Source organism: Chlamydotis macqueenii, chromosome 6, assembly GCF_036417535.1.
Source record: "Chlamydotis macqueenii isolate bChlMac1 chromosome 6, bChlMac1.mat, whole genome shotgun sequence".
Taxonomy (NCBI): Eukaryota; Metazoa; Chordata; class Aves; order Otidiformes; family Otididae; genus Chlamydotis; species Chlamydotis macqueenii.
In genome coordinates, this window is record NC_141561.1 from 44523328 (window position 1) to 44538799 (window position 15472).

The 15472-nt window shown below is 55.1% G+C and overlaps 1 protein-coding gene across 1 annotated transcript in view; it reads left to right on the forward strand.

Annotated features, from left to right (window-relative positions):
* The window catches only part of LOC147600356 (axonemal central pair apparatus protein HYDIN-like), a 39122-nt gene that overhangs the window by 4478 nt on the left and 19172 nt on the right, over window positions 1–15472 (forward strand). The window contains exons 4-19 of the mRNA XM_086751246.1: window positions 1061–1204; window positions 2364–2507; window positions 3343–3656; window positions 5263–5410; window positions 6114–6323; window positions 7207–7344; window positions 9023–9200; window positions 9390–9520; window positions 10571–10704; window positions 11186–11322; window positions 12178–12305; window positions 12414–12605; window positions 12992–13141; window positions 13803–14042; window positions 14321–14489; window positions 15032–15217. Coding sequence (XP_086607372.1) covers window positions 1061–1204; window positions 2364–2507; window positions 3343–3656; window positions 5263–5410; window positions 6114–6323; window positions 7207–7344; window positions 9023–9200; window positions 9390–9520; window positions 10571–10704; window positions 11186–11322; window positions 12178–12305; window positions 12414–12605; window positions 12992–13141; window positions 13803–14042; window positions 14321–14489; window positions 15032–15217 — 2743 coding nt within the window. The remainder of the gene's footprint in view (window positions 1–1060; window positions 1205–2363; window positions 2508–3342; window positions 3657–5262; window positions 5411–6113; window positions 6324–7206; window positions 7345–9022; window positions 9201–9389; window positions 9521–10570; window positions 10705–11185; window positions 11323–12177; window positions 12306–12413; window positions 12606–12991; window positions 13142–13802; window positions 14043–14320; window positions 14490–15031; window positions 15218–15472) is intronic.

The following is a 15472-nucleotide window of genomic DNA, read 5'->3' on the forward strand; positions in this document are numbered from 1 at the left end:
AATGGGAACTAAATCTGCATTAAGCTCCTGCTGGTATGAGTGGTTTGAAGGTTGTTTGAAAGCGTTGCCTCAGTGGTAGCTTGAAGAAGACTTGATTACTCCCCTCGCTGACTGTGATGAGACTGTCCCAGTGCAGCTCTGAGCCCACAGGTTTAGCTGAAGAGGAGACAAAGGTACCAGAAAGGAAATAAAGTGCTCAGGGCACTGGTGAGGGTGTCTTGCCTGGAAAGCTGAAGGGGCATCTGTGGGCACAGCTGTGGCTTTGTGGCTCCTGCAGTCAAAGCCAAGACTCTGGGAGTGGGCTTTCCACCTTCCTTGGGTCTTGAGAACTTAATACTCCTCAGGCTGGTCAGAAGCCCAACTCCCTGCCTTGCCCGTGCGACACAGATGATTTGGAAGGCTGTAGGCTCAGAGGAGGAGTTGGGTTGTGGTGTTGTACCAGAAGGAAGAGTGAGAAATGAAAGGAGGAATTGGAGAAGTGAAACCATGGGAAATGAGGAAAAAGTCTTGAATGTAAGAGCATCTGGCTTAAGCAGAGGCTTTTCTTGTGAAGGGCAAGACCTCTCTTTCCTGGGGTGCTTTAGGAGGGCAGAGTACACGAGTGATCCCCTCTTGACCTGAAAGCAGACTGGCTCCTTGGGTTTTTCCATGGATCCTTTCCACTAAGCTTCCAAGGCAGGGTCTGCTGGCGTTGGCCCTTCCAGCACCTCCTTCCCTTCATATGGTTCTATATTTTTAATCAGCTCCAACAGCTCTCCGTACGTATTGTGCTTAGCAAGGGGGCACATCAAAGCAATAATCCTTTGTGGCAGGGATTATTACGGCTGTAGGCAGCAGGTGACTCACAGGTGCCTTTTGTGGACGTTGGGGTGTAGCATTATGGACACTGGCGTGCAGAATAAATAGGAAGCAGCATCAAAAGAAAAGGGGGCTCTTGAGGAGACCAGTGGCTGTCACTTCATGGCAGCAGTACGGTCCGTGGCTGGGTGATGGTAAATGCAGGGTGTGTTCTGGATGCCGTGCTAGCACCCGCCGGGTGACCTGCGACTCTTGCACACAGGTGGTGAAGGAGCGGCTGCTGTGTCACGCCATCGTGGGAAGGGAGGGAAGGAAGAGGCAGATAATGCACATGGACGTCACGTGCGAGTTCATTGCTCCCGTCCTGCAAATGTCCTCCAGGGCAATCACTTTCCGGGTGGAGAAGGTAAGTCTCGGGACTGCATCCTGGCATTTAATAGCGTGGCCGAGGCCTGAAAGCCTGTGGGGTGCGTGTGCTTGTGCTCAAGGAGGAAATGAAAGAGCTTCTCCAAGTCAGAGACGGGACTTTTTTTTAACTTCAGCCAAGTAAAACTGAGATGACAGCTGCTGCGCTGAAGGGGATCATGGCCACATCCAGAGAGACACAAGGTTCTGCAGTCAGTGTGGAGGGAGGTTCTTGAGGATCCTCCAAGGCACGGTGAAGTCTGAAGAGCAGTCCTGTAGGGAAGCAGAGGAAAACTGAGATTGCTGTCAGCTCCCCAGGGTGATGAGCAAAACCTGTCATCTCTTGTCTCTCTTTGCCTTCTCTGACATTGGTATGGATGCTCGCTCTTTGCATTTCCCCAACACTCACCTTCTTCAAAGGACCTGCAGATGTCTTCAGCTGCAGCACTGAGAACAACCCAAAGCAGGTGCCCTTTAGTCTCTGGATCCCAACTCCTGCGTGAACTTTCCCTCTCCCATGAGATAAACATGGGTCTGACAAAGAGAAGATATTTCAGTGTTTAGTTTCTGTGTTTTCAGATGTCTCCTCTGGTTCCCAGGCATCCTGAGAAGCACAAAATCCTGTGAGCTGGCAGATTTAATTAGAAGCTTTTCAGCTCTCCCTGATGTCTGCCTGTGGTGTGCTTGACGCCACGCGCTCCGATTTATGGAGGGCTATGGCACTGCAGCTGTTTGATATCAGCACGCACAGCACTAGTTTCCCAGACACTGTCTGGTTTCTATAAACCATGCAGGAAACCCAGAGCAATGCCCCCTGTAGCAGGGGCCTCAGGAGACAGGTTGCTACCGGGCAGCTGAGGTTTCTCGCTGACTGTGTGTGCGTGTAAATGTTCCAAACTAACCTCAGGCTACTGCAGGCTCTCCACTACAGGGTAAATCCTATTCCCTCCGCTGTCCCCACACGGGATGCTGCAGTTTCTGAACATGGAGAGCATCTCATAGTCTTAGAGGAAAAACTTTTGGAAGGATACAAACTAATGAAAATCGTAAATAGAGATGTATGCATGTCTGGGGTTGAAAAAGTTGCAATGCGTCAGAAAGGGAAGGAGGTCCATGGCCACTTGAACTTGACTTTTTCCCCTTGTCTTCTGTTTCTGTAGCAACCCAGTGATGTCCTTTGCCTTCAGTACAAGTCTCTTTCTTTAAAAAACGACTCCTCCCTGCCAGTCAGCCTTGTCCTGGCCTTAGAGCAACCCTTCTTCATCTGCGATGCGCACCGGCAGCCCCTCCCTGCAGATGTCCAGGTGAGCAGCCGTGGACCTTCCTGCTGGTGGGTGTTGGAGAGGGAGGAGTGTGGTGGCGCGTTTCTGGTGGGAGGCCCTCCAGTAGAGAAGTTGATACTTTAGAGTCAGCAGTAGACTGGCCTGAACTAAATCAGATTTGAAACGAGCTGCTGAAGGAAACAGAATATCGTCTGAATTGGGGAAACACACCTGGCTCTAAGACATGGAGAGAAGGCAGCAGGCAACTAGGTCTGGGCAAGCTGGGTAGTAAAGGCATCTCTTGGAAGCCGTCCCAGCTCTCCAGCCGCCATCCTCAGACCACTTCTGGAGCTGCTTGCTCTCTTGGAGGGCAGCTCTGCCTTCAGCCTGGTGCCTGCCCTGCTGTTAGTGGAAGGTGTGGGACGTGGACCCTGCTAAACACGTGTTGTTGTAGGCACGGCCACCACTTCTGTGCCGTGCTGGTGACTAGCCCCAGCAAGGGTGAGGACGCAGTGCTGTTGTGCTTGTGTTGAGTGTGAGGATAAAGAAGTTTTTCTAGAGTCAGGGGAAAAGGCCCTGGCTTGCCAGAGTGCTGCTTTGGTGATGTACTCAGCATACAGCTTTGGTGGGTTCCGAGTACAGCAGAACAATATTTCTTTCCCCCTTGTATCGCTATCGATGCAGAGCACAGAGATGTGAGCCTGAGGCAGTCTCAGAGAAGACTGCTGTGGTGCTTGCGGTCAGGTGCACACTGTCCAGAAAATGAAGCATGACCTGAAGCCCACGTAGGGGTCACACTTTGAGCATTGACACGTTTTATGCCCTCAGACCTTGGGACTTCATCAGCTGGTGGTGAATGCTTTTCATCTCCTTGCAGCCCATGAAGCTGGAGGTAGGGGAGGAGCTTCATCTCTTCATCGGCTTTAACCCTGCTTATGAAAAGGATTTGAATAGCCGGGTAGCAGAGAAGACTCTGAAGATACAGTTTCTAGAGCACCCGCATGTGGAGCTGGTCCCCGTTAGGGGAGAGGTCTACTTTCCCAGTCTCCGCATCCAGACCACGGCCCTGGACTTTGGCGGCATCTTGAATGACACCGAAGAGGAGCGTTACGTCGAGATGACCAGCTGCAGCCCGCTTCCTGTCCGGTACCACTGGATGCTCCTGCCAAACAGCCACGTGAGCCGGAGGAGGTATGTGCACCTCTGCCCTCTCCTTGAAGCTCTTCTTCCTGATGTCCTGCCTGTCCTTGGCAAAGACCAAGGCTGTTTGCCTGGGATCTGACAAACTGCTTTCCACTTTGCCTTGTGGAAATAACACCTGCCAGCTGTGGTCAGGGGAGATGCTCAGCAAACAGGTGATCTTCACCAGTTTGATGCTGGGAAGGAGACAATGTTCTCCAGCCAAGCTGGGGCTGTAGGATACTACCAGCACGTTTTGCAGAGCCGTAAGCTAGAATCCTGCTTTATTTCTGGAGCTACAAAGCCATGCTTAGGCACTTGGACAAGCAGATGTATCATGTGGCCTCTTTTCCTTCCCTGCCAACTCTGTTTGTTGTCGTCTCGTACTAAGAAGCTACAACGGCACTGCCACCAGCACGCTGTGCTGCTGTCCCAGCCTCTTGCTGCTGTTTGGCTGTAGCCTCTGTACTGGTTCCCCTGGGAAGGAAAGCTGGCGTGGAAAGCTGCTTTCTCAGAGCTTGGTGGCCTGAGGCAAACAGCACCTTGGTGAAGTGAGTTTCCATCTGTTAACGTGCACGTCACCTTCACAAACCAGCTCTTGAGTGTTTCACAGCAAACGGCAGGTTCTGCTGTGGCTTCGGGTACAGCTGTAGATGTTGGCGGGAGGACTTGTCTGAGCATCCCTGGCGAGCAGGGCTGTCCAGCGCTGGCCTGTGGGTTCCAAGCCCAGGACCAGTCTTCCAGTTGCGCTGGAGCCTATTTCTCAACACATTGCTAGCAGTTCCTCCCGCTGTGGCCTCTCTGCACAGGGCAAACGTCTGGTCTGGACAGTTTTAATTACAGCAGCAAACGATGTTGCTGTAACGCTGTAGGAAACAAAGCCAAGTTTACCATTGGACATGGAAGTGCTGCTATTCCAAATACAAGAGATCACCACGAAACAGTTTTGTTGAGGGAACTGGGATCTGGCCCGGAGGAGACGAGCTGTTGGACCTGGAAATGAGCTGTTGCTCCGAGCAGGGCTTGGGGGAGAAGTCCTGGGAACTGGGGTAGCCTGTTCACAGCTGAGCCTTACCAAGTAACAACAAGTCTTCAGTGTGGCCCTTCTTGATGCACGGCGCCTTCAAGAACAGACCCTAAAAGGCAGAGGGAGGTCTGCAAGAGCAGGTGGAGGGAGGTGGGCAGGGAAGGAGGAGCAGGGCTGTAAGCTCTGCTTGGAGGCCTCTGCCATCTCCTGCTGAATTAGACTAGGGTTTAAGTACAAGCAGGCTCCATCCCTGCTCCGGCCTGATCGCACTTAGAGAACGCTACCAGCACCGCTGCTTGTTTGGACGGACCTACAGCTGTGGGTAATTGTCAAGGGAAATTTCAGGAGAAATATCCAGTAGAGCTGCAGATTCTCTCACTTAGGCCCTCTGGGTGTGGAAGGCACGGTCTGCAGGGGTGGGTGCTTTCAGGAGGGCACTGGGGGGTCTGTTGTAGCTCATCGCTGTCCAGATCTGCCCCTTTGTGTCTCAGTCTCACCTTTTTGCACAGTTCATGTGTCTTTTCTTGCTGCGCTTCTTACCTCCCCACAAGGCGTTCACCTCTGTCCTCTTCCACTTCTCCTTGCAACCAGTTACCAGCTGCCCGCACCAGCGCTATTCCAGCAGCGAGGCGCGTCATCCCCGGGCAGCGTGGCGAGGATCAAGACTCAGAGCCCGGTGAGGATGAAGGAACTGAGGCAGCTGGGGGAGGCAGACCCCCTCGCCTTGAGAGCGGAGGATGTAAGTAGGAATGTGTCTCTCTCCTGCATTTCCAGTGTGGCAAGCAGTTACGCAGCTCCCGCTCCCACGGGTGGCTCTCGATGCTGCTCACAGAGCAGCTTTGCACCCCTCCAAGCACATCCCACAACACTGCTGCAGCGACTGGTCACTGGAGAGGCTGTGCGGGACGTGTCATAGGATTGATGGAGGGCATTACCTCTGCTGCACCCACGGAGGGCATTATCCATCTTGTCTCTAATCGAGTGGTCAGCAGGAAATTTCTGCAGTAGATTTTGCTGTAGCGTCTTGAGAGAGAGCAGCATGCAAATCAGAGAGAGAGTGCAAAGCATCAGGAGTCAGAGGAGCTGGGCTGGAGTCTTCCTAGGGGCTCCTAGGGCTCTCACCTCCAAGTCTTTGTGTTTCTCTAAAGGCAGTAAAACCTGTTTCTAAAGGCAGCAGAGAGAATTTGTTGCTGCCAGGAGACCTCCAAAGTACTTCAGTGTAGTGTATTAATGAATGCCTTAATGAGTGAGCAAGGGAGAAAAATTTTCCCGTGGTTACTGTGCTGGAAAGTGGAATGGATGCAGGCTGAGATGAGGATGATTTTGCCTGTGTTTGAGGGAGAGGTCCCTCCAGCCATGTCTGTCCTTTTCTCCAAGCCACGGCTCCCCTTCTGCACCCATTTCAGTGCTCGACATCTTGATCTCTCCTCCCTCGCTTCCAGGTTTTCGACATCCTGCCGCTGCACGGTGTGCTGCAGCCAGGCGAGAGCCAGCGAGTCACCTTCACTTTCTTTGGCCACGCCAACATTGTTGCCCGCGCCATGGCGCTGTGCAGGGTGGAGGGAGGCCCGACCTACAAGATGGCGTTGAGTGGGGAGGCTTCGCTCATCAGCTACCACCTAGACGTCATGGAGATTGACTACGGGCTGCAGGTACCGTGCACTTCTCTTGGCAGAGGTCCTTGTCACGAAACCACCACCAGCGCGTTGCTGCCCACCTCGGTCCAGGGCTCTCTCCCCTTCCCAGCTACTTTTTGAGTGATACGTCCTGCATCCAGGCTGGGTTTTGATGGCCGTCTCCACCCCTGCTCCCCCAAAATTGGCAGTTCCTCCTCTTCAAGGTCACTCATGCTGCCTCCTGGGGCAGGCAGGATCCCAGAGGTGATCTCCAGGGGGACATGCCCCAAGACATCCATCCACTGATCCGCTCCTAAAGCCTGAGGTCCAAGGAGATGCTCTCTTTCCATGCTCTTGATTAACCAACACAGTAAACCAGGGAGGAAGTGAACTTGGGCTTCCCGTCACTGTAGCTGGAGAGAATGTCCCACAATGATCCCTGCTTTGCTTCTTTTCAGCTCAAAACCCCCCAGATATTTCCAGCTGTTGGCCCTGTACATGTTGCACGTCCATCTCCCTTTGTCGCTGTCACTGCAAGCTCTGCAAATACTTGCGTGCGGGTGCCTGTTCTTCTGAAATGTCTTGGTGCCTCCTCTTTTCTTTCAGCCAGCTGTTAGATGACACCTTGAAGTGCAGAGGGCTGGCATCCTCTTTGGTTTCTTGATTACTGATCTGTCTATGGTTGGTATTGCCCCTCTGCATGCCGCCATCACTCTCTGTTCCTGTGCAGGGCTAAGAGCTACCCTGTGGCTGTGGGCTCCCCAGCCTGACCTGGGAGAGTCAAGTGCCCGTATCTTCTCTGCAGTCCCTGCTTCTCTCTTGCGTTGTGTTCATTTGCTCTCATCCCAATGCAAGCAGCAGGAGACTCCCAGCAGCAGGCTGGTGTGTGTAACTTCCCGCTCCTCTGCCCTCTCTTCAGCCGTTTCACAAAGTCGCGGAAGCAGAGCTCACCCTGCAGAACAGCGGCAAGGTGGGAATCACCTACGCGGTGCTAAGCCCCAGCACGGCCACTGCAGACAGCCCGCTGCCCGGTGTGCCCCTGGTTGTGCCCAGCACGGTGAGTAGCACAAGCGATGAACCCTGGGCCTGTCTCAGGCTGCCCAGGAGAGGGTGAGAGGGAAAAAAGGGAAAAAAGACAAGACCCACAGAAGCAGCCAGGAGAGACAGGGCTGTAAGCAATTGCTGCTGGGGGGCAGAGAGGGTCAAGCAGGTGCGGGCCTGAGAGAGTTCCTTAACGGCCGCTGCTGGCGGGTGGCCCTGCTGTCACACAGCACCCACCGGCGGGAGGCACGAGTGCTTGGGGAGCTCTCTGGCCCCCAGCTGCTGAGCTCTCTGCTCATGCTGGCGCTGGAGCCGGATGGCGCAGACTCTGCTGAGGGTCGCCTTCCCCCGGTTGTGTGATTGGACAGGACTTATTCCTGGTGCGAGCCTGCACAAACCCTGCCTGCCCCCTGCCAGCACTAAGCAGGGGAGACTGAAATACTTTCTTGTTTGGGCGTGAAGGTCCTTTGCCAGAAATGGTGACAGCCCCTGTACTGGTCCCTCACTGCTCCAGCTTTGCTGCTCTGCAGCAGCTTTGTGGGGCAGTGAGGGGGGCCAGGGAGGAGCGGGGCTGTGGAATAGCAAGGAGAGGAGTTTGCAGCACCCCACCATCCCAGCTTCTCCGTTCTGCGTGGGTGTCTTTGAGCTGAAGCAGTGTTCCTATCTATGTCCCTTTGTGCAATGGGAAGAGGAAGCCAAATGGCTTTCACATTTCCTCATGCCTGTCTCCGAAAAGGGCTGAGACGCTGATGCCCCCTTCCCGCGAGCTCCCGAAAGCACAGCTCTGCTTGGGCCCGGGCAGTGGTTGCTGTAGTTGCTTCATGGGCCCGGGCAGCTTGGCAGGGCTGGCTTTCGCTGCAGCTGTGTTGTGTGCTGCAGTAAGGGCACAGGAGACCAAGTGGCAGGATGTGTCCCGCTCAGCAGCTTCTCCCTGCAGCGTGGAGGGGAGCCGGGAGCTGAGGGTCCAGCCCAGTGTGTAGAGGGCGAGCTGCAAAAGCTGAGACCATGTCCTGTCACCTCGAGCAGTGGTGCTGTCTGCTTGTAGTTGCTCCTGACCTGGCTGGCGTCAGCCCAGCCCGGGACTCCGACAGCCCTTCTGGAAGCCCAGAGAGGAGGTGGCCTTCCTGGCAGCACCTTCTTCCCTGGATCTCCTCCTGCACTGGGCTCCTGCTTCTCCAGAGATGTACGTTTGCAGATCACTGTGAGTCTGGAGAGACTCGAGCACCCTGGGTGCAACCACACAGGCAGGAGACGTTTGGTTGGGATCTGTGAATACGTCGGCGCTCAACACCAGCCTGGGCACCGCTGATGTGCTGGGACAGGAGCTGCCGGCCCGTCTGAGAGTGCGGGCACTTCCCTCATCTTGCGTAGCGGCTGGCAAAAGAGCCTTTCTTCCCTCAGCTTGGCTCTGGCTGGCAGAGGGCACACCTCGTGAGCAGAAGAGCTGTGCTCACGCTGAGCAAAGGGCAGGCAGTGCTGTGGGAATGCAGCCTTAGGAGCCCTCTGAAGGACACAGTGCATCCTGGTGCAGGAGATGTGAGCTTTGGGACAGAAGAAGGCCAGAAGGCCATGTTGTCTGACCCTTTCTCAGCCTGGAGAACATGCCTTCTCTTGGCAGCATGTCTATCGTCTGAGCCATCCCTCCACCAAAGCCTCTTTGGTGCATTCCCTCCGTCTTCTCCCGCGCTCTGCAGGGTTACGTTGGACCTGGCACGCGGAAAGTTCTCAAAGTCTATTACCTGCCGGGAGTGCCTGGAGGCTTCTGCAGGACTTTCCAGATCCGAGTGGCTCACCTGGAGCCAGAAGAAATTTCCCTGAAAGGAGAGGGGAGCTTTCCCAGGATCTGCTTGGACCTGCCCAGGAACGTCAAAGGTAAGCACTGCCCGTCTGCTCCCCAGGAAGGCCCTGGGGTTTTTTTCCCCCATGTTATATGTCCCTAGGGCATCTTGCTTGAGGAATGTGTTTCTGGGAGAGGCCAGCGTTAGGGGAATGGGGCTTCCCAGCTTGAATGGGAATGGCGCTGTGCCCACACTTGTATTTGTGGATGTTCTCTTCCTTCAGGAAATGAAAAATATGAGAAGCTGCTCAAAGAGGCGAAAGAAAAGGTGGAAAAAGACAGCCAGAGGGACGAAGCAGTTGTTCTGAGGGAGGCTGCGGCAGCGGAGCCACCCATGGACAACTCGCAGAGTCTGGTGAGGAACAACTGCTTCCCTCTTTGGCACAGGGTGCTCCCCCTGTGTCCTTTGGGCCCCTTGCACCCCACAGCAGGCTTCCTGGGGTCCTGCTGGCACTTGGGACCTCCCTGCCCACACCTGCCCATGGTCATGCATCAACTCAGCATTGCCCATGGGCTGCCCACCTCGGGGCATTGTCCCTCCCATAGATGCACCAGCTTCCTGACTGCCCCAGGGAGGGATCCTGAAGACCCTGCTCAAGGCATCGAATTGATGGTTCTTTGTGCTGGCGCTGCAGGTCATGGCTGGGGTGTCTGTGGCTCACAACAATGGGGACAATCTGTTTAACAGGGCCTGCAGCGACAGGACAAGGGGTCATTGTTTTTAACTACAAGAGGCCAGATTCACACCAGGAATAAGGAGAATTTTTTTTATGATGAGAGTGTTGAAGCAGTGGCCCAGGTTGCCCAGAGCGGTGGTGGATGCCCCATCCCTGGAGACGTTCAAGGTCAGGCTGGACAGGGCTCTGAGCAAGCTGATCTGGTTGGAGATGTCCCTGCTCGCTGCAGGGGGTTGGACTGGATGATTTCTGAAGTTCCTTTCCAACCCAAACCGTTCCAGGATTCTAGGATTCTCTGAACCCAAGCCCTGCCAGGTTTACAGAGTTAATCGCAGCAGCCTGACTTGTGCCCTGGGGTTGTGGTGCTCAGCTCCAAGTGGCACCGGCCCAACAAAAGGTTCCCTTTTCAAGAGAGCTTTTGTCCAAGCTGCTTTGGCACCGGCTGGGCGTAGGCACTCGGAGCACTGGAAGGTTCCTGGCTTGTCCGTCTGCCTCTCTGACGAGATCAGCTTTTGTAACAGTGACGGGCAGGCGAAGGCGCTGGAGTTCATTTCCCTAGAGATAAGGTCCTGGCTAAGAGAGCAGGAGGTGTCACAGACACTGAGCAGTGAGCCAGGAGGACCCCATCACCCCTCTCCACAAGAGCAGGCTGGGATCCTGTTTCAGAGACAGGGTTGTGCCTTGGGAAGGACCTTTGCTAACCAGCCACTGTCTTTCCTTGTCATCAGTTGGACACTCGGCTGCAGATGCAGATGGAGCAGATGCTGGTAGAGGAACACGCCCTGGCACAGCAGAAAGCTCTTGCCTCCCATCCCCCGGAGGAGACAGCCTTTGACCAGCCTTCTCGTCAGAGCCTTCTCAAGTCAGTGGGGACTCCCATAGCCTATCTCCAGGCACCCCGAGGGTAACAGCCAGAGGCGCAGCCCTGCTGCTGCTGTTTTGGGGACAGATCTGGTTGCAGAGCGGTGGGGGCAAATCCTATTTCAGGGTCCTGAAGCAAGTTCAGGCTTGGGCTGTACCCCTGGCTCAGCAGTTCCACGGAGACCAGTGGAGGTCCAGTGAACTTGTCTGCAGTGGCTTTTCATAGCACACGAGCGGTGACCAGTATCCATTTTAAAGTAACTTTATTTTAAGGTCCCATTGCTAGTTGAGGAAGCCTAGAACCTGCACTCCCTGGGACTTGCCAAAGTCTTACTACCAGATAGTCAGGCCTTGGGATTCACTGACTAGAGCTGAGTTTCTACAGCAGTGGACACAGAAATACCCACATTTTTTGCATCGTCCACCCACTTGGAAACGTAGCCAGGCTGTGGTTTAAGAACTGTCCTTACTCGTCCTTTCAGGGCTCAGCTGCCCGAGTACATCCTGGACCTTGGCTCCGTCATTCCTGGTGACATCCACACGCACAGCGTGAAGATCACCAACACTGGCCACTTCCCTGTGTCCTTCCACGCCGATGGACAGGTCCTGCGTGACACAGGTAACCAGTGCTGGAGAGACTTCTCGTCGGCTTGAAGGAGCCTTGTCTGACAAAGTAGCTTCAGCTGCTGGCCATGGGGAGTTTTTTGAGTGCTTCTTTGTCTAGTTCTTCCTCCTTGCGACCCTCTCTACCTGCTGCTTTGGAGCCTGACTTCTCCTGGCCAGCAGGACCCAGAGACCTGGCCTGCCTGTGACTGCCCTAACACTTCCCTGGGGGCTAGATGGGCTGATCAGCATGGTCACCTCTCAGCAACCTCTGCTCTTGACTGCCAGGAGTGTCATCTGAGTTTCTTTGTGCACTCTGGGCTTGTGTTACAAGCAGACGGACTCTTTGGGGTTTGGAAGTGCTTTGCTTAGAGTTCATAAAGATAAAGGCTTGTGTTCAGCCTTTATTGAGAACGTGGCCTGTGAGGTCCTGTGTTGTATGGAAACAGGCTTCTGAAGCAGGCCTTTGAGGTAAGGCTGCCCTGCCATCCAACGGTGACTCGCTGTGTCTGAGGGGTGGTCAGGTGTCTCCTCTAAGTTGTTTTCCAGGGAGCACCATGGCATGGAGGGATCTTAGTTGGAAATTCCCCTTTGGAGAGGTCTGTGCATCCTTCCGTGGGATGCCTGAAGAAGAAATTGCTGGAGGTCCTGAAATGGTAGATTTCCTTTTTACCGTGTGGACCTTGGATTCTGGCTGTGAAAACCCTTTGTCCGTGTGTGGTGAGAAGGGAGAAAGAGTGGCAGGCTTCTCCGGAGAAGCCAAGGGGTCCTTCAGAGAGCCAGCAGCCAGGACACTCGTATGGCCTTAACACGCTTGTGACACATTGATGTGGGTTGTGCCTCTCAGCTGCTTTATTTTCATCTGTTCAAGGTTTCAGTGTGGAGCCTGCCCGTGTGAAACGTCTGCCCTGCTGGGAGACAGAGACTTTTGAGGTGCGCTTCGACCCACAAAGTGCCAAGCTGCCGCTGGGAGAGGTGGACGTGCTCCTGCCCATCAAGGTACCGCATGCTTCCTCACCTCCCTCACCACCTTTCAGGGCAGGTGGCAGCTTGGGACAGCAGCAGATGTCACCTGGGCTTTCAGCGGGATGCTCTGTCCTTCACTAGGTAACAGGGGGCCCCACATTTCATGTCCGTCTCCGTGCCAACGTTGCTGTGCCGTCCCTCTGCCTCTCCAAGGATACAGTGGAGTTCTCCACTGTCCAGTGCGGACAGTGCCAGGAAGAAACCATCCAGCTCCACAATCCACTCCAGGTCCCCTGCAAATGGTTCACCACCAGGAGTGAGCCTGTTAAGAAGGTAAAGCACAGACTCCGTGGAACGCGTAACGTCGTGGTTGGGCTTTCTTTGCCCCTCTTGCCCTTTCTGCGCCTGTGGCTGCCTGAGCCCTTGGGCTACAGCCCACCTGAGGAAGCTTTAGAGGTACAGAGCAAATCTGTTTTGCCTGCACCTGTTCACTAGCTGATGCTTCACTTCTTTGCCAGCTTCACCCATTGCTCCTCTTCTGACAGTGCATCTGCGCACCCTGCCTGCACATTTTCCCTCCAGTTCTAGGCCAGTGGTGGCTGTGGCTGGTTTGGACGTGGGTGCTCGCAGCACCATGACAGTATCTCAGAGCACTGCAGGAACCGAGAGTCTGTCCTCACAGACCAAGGAGACCTCACACGATTGGTTTCTGTGCTCAGGTGGACAAACGTTTGTCGGTGCGCATGCATCGGAAGCTGCTCCAGGAGTTGAAGGCCAAGCCCTGTGTCTTCGAGGTGCTGCCCCCAGCTGGAGTCCTCGCTCCAGGACAGCGATGCCACGTGCAAGTCAGGTTTTCACCTGTGGAAGAGGTGAGATTGGCGAGGCAGAAACACCTGATAGACCAATTTAGGTCCATCTGATAAACAAATATGCGGTTCCCCTGCACACCAGGACTCATCCTGCTCACTCACCCCCAGGAGGTCTGTCAGGGCAGTGTGGTAACGAGAGCCCAGCGTGGGGAGGAGGAGATGAGGTCTACCTCCGCATGGAGCTTTCTGCAAGCCCCGTCCCCACTGTGCCTCGGTTTCCCTTGCAGCACAGCCTTCTGAGAGGGGCTTTGAAATCCCCATGGGGAGCTTGCACAGCGAGCATCAGGGCACTGCAGTGTGGCTACCTGTGGGTGCATGATGGGGAACTCTGCCTCTTTCCCATCATCTTCCCCCTTGCCAGGACGTATTTGCAGGCTGCATTGCCCTGGTGCAGAGCACGTGGCGTGCTCACAGGGGATAACGCTGGAAGGGCCCATCGAGGCTAATCCCGCTGCTGGTACCAGCAGACAAAACAGCCGCCAGACACCCTCCTGGGCACGGCAGGACAGTCACCTGCAGTGCTGTGCTGCCAGCAGTCCCCATGGCCCTGGCCCAGCCTGTCTGCATGTTCCCAGGCAGTCTGACCTTGGGGAAGGCTTGAACGGGAGGCCCTGTCACCTGGGGCTTCATGGAGGAGCTTTCTGTGCTTCTCTCTTTGCAGAAATCCTACAGAAGCAAGGTGAAGATTAACATTTGCCAGAGCAGCCAGCAGCTCGAGCTGCAGATGTCGGGGCATGGGCTGCAGCCACAGCTGGAGTTCAGCCCCTCGGTGCTGGAGCTGGGACCATCGCTGCCGTGCAGCCGCGGGGCAGAGGGGACAGTGGTGGTGAAGAACCCGTGCGATTTCCCCATCGAGTTTTACTCCCTGGAGTTCGACCAGCAGTACCTTGCTGAGGAGCAGGTGAGAGGGAAGGTCTGGTCCCATGGGCACACTCCCGTCGCTTCCTAGCGCTCCAGCCTTCCCAGGCTCGTGCCAGGGGGGTGGAGGCAGTCCCCAGGGCAAAGCCTGGTGGCATTTCAGGGTTGGCCACCTCTGCTGGCAGGTGTGTAGGGGCTTGGATAGTCCGTGCCGTTGGGAGGAAGGAATGAGGGAGAAGATGGGTTGGCTGGGGAGTCTATTCGTGTGATGAAGGTCAAGAATCACATCCCACCTACGTTTTTTTTTCCCTATGCACACAGATCCTGCGGACGCTGAAGGATTACGATCGCCACAACACCTTGTTGCTGCCACCACGTGCCCCGGGTGAGAAGCTGCCCCCAGAGGTGCTGGAGTACTATGAGGACCAGAAGGGGCTGGAAGAGGAGCAGGCACAGTCCAGGACTGGGGAAGCAGCAGGCCAGGACAACGGTGAGGGATTGGCATTGGCTCTCCTGAGTGTGGCCACAGCAGGGAGCTCAGCCCACACACCCTGAGCTCCCCATGACCTCGTTGTCCATGGAAAGCCCATGCTTTTAGCAGCTTCCCATTCCCTAGCTTGGTGGAGGAATTTCCAGGTGGAAATCTGTGGCTTGTAACACGCATCCTCTGCCAGCCCTGAGTGCAGCCAAAGCAAGCTCGTATCTGCCTGCCGTGGACTGGGGCAGTAGTCAGGATGTCCCCTTGTGTCCCTCATCCACAAAGAGTAGGATGGGATGAGTTCTTCAGACAGTCGGACCAGGTCTAATACCACTGGCTATGTCCGATTTGTTTCTTCCCAGCAACAAAAGCACAAGCTCAAAATTCCCCTGAGGGCAGCCAGAGCCTGGACAGACTTCCCTGTGCCTTGGGAGTCTCCCTCCTTGGGCAATTTTGTGTCTTTTGCATGTGGCTGTGCAAAGTGTCAAATGGCAAAGAGCAGATGCCTGAGCATGTTCACTCTCTTCTTCCCTCCCTGTGTCCTTCCTGCTGAGCAAACTTTGAAAGTGTCCGGTCTCTGTCAGCTCAAGGAGGGAAGCACTCTGCTGGGATCATTCACACCATCTCATCCCACAGCTCGGTCGTTCCCTCCTCCATTTTTGATGAAAGCCAGTCCAACAAGGTAGACTCTAAAGCTGAATGTGGAGAAGAGGAGGAGGAAGGCGTTGAGAAAAGATGCGGGACAGATAACAACCCTAAGCTCGTCACCTGGTTTATGTCCATTGTGGCAAAGGGGTCTCAGTGGAGGACTTGAGTGTCAGCTCCATCACTTCCCTGCAGCCTGGGGCCACCTTCACTCCTGTAGGCCCGGAATGCGCTCTTCTCTGGGAAGTCTGCAGGATCCCGGGAGGAGTCTGGGGCAGGGACAAGGGAGAGGCCAGGGAGGTTTTCCCCAGCTTTGCCACATGAGCATGTTTGCCCCCAGGAGCTGCTGG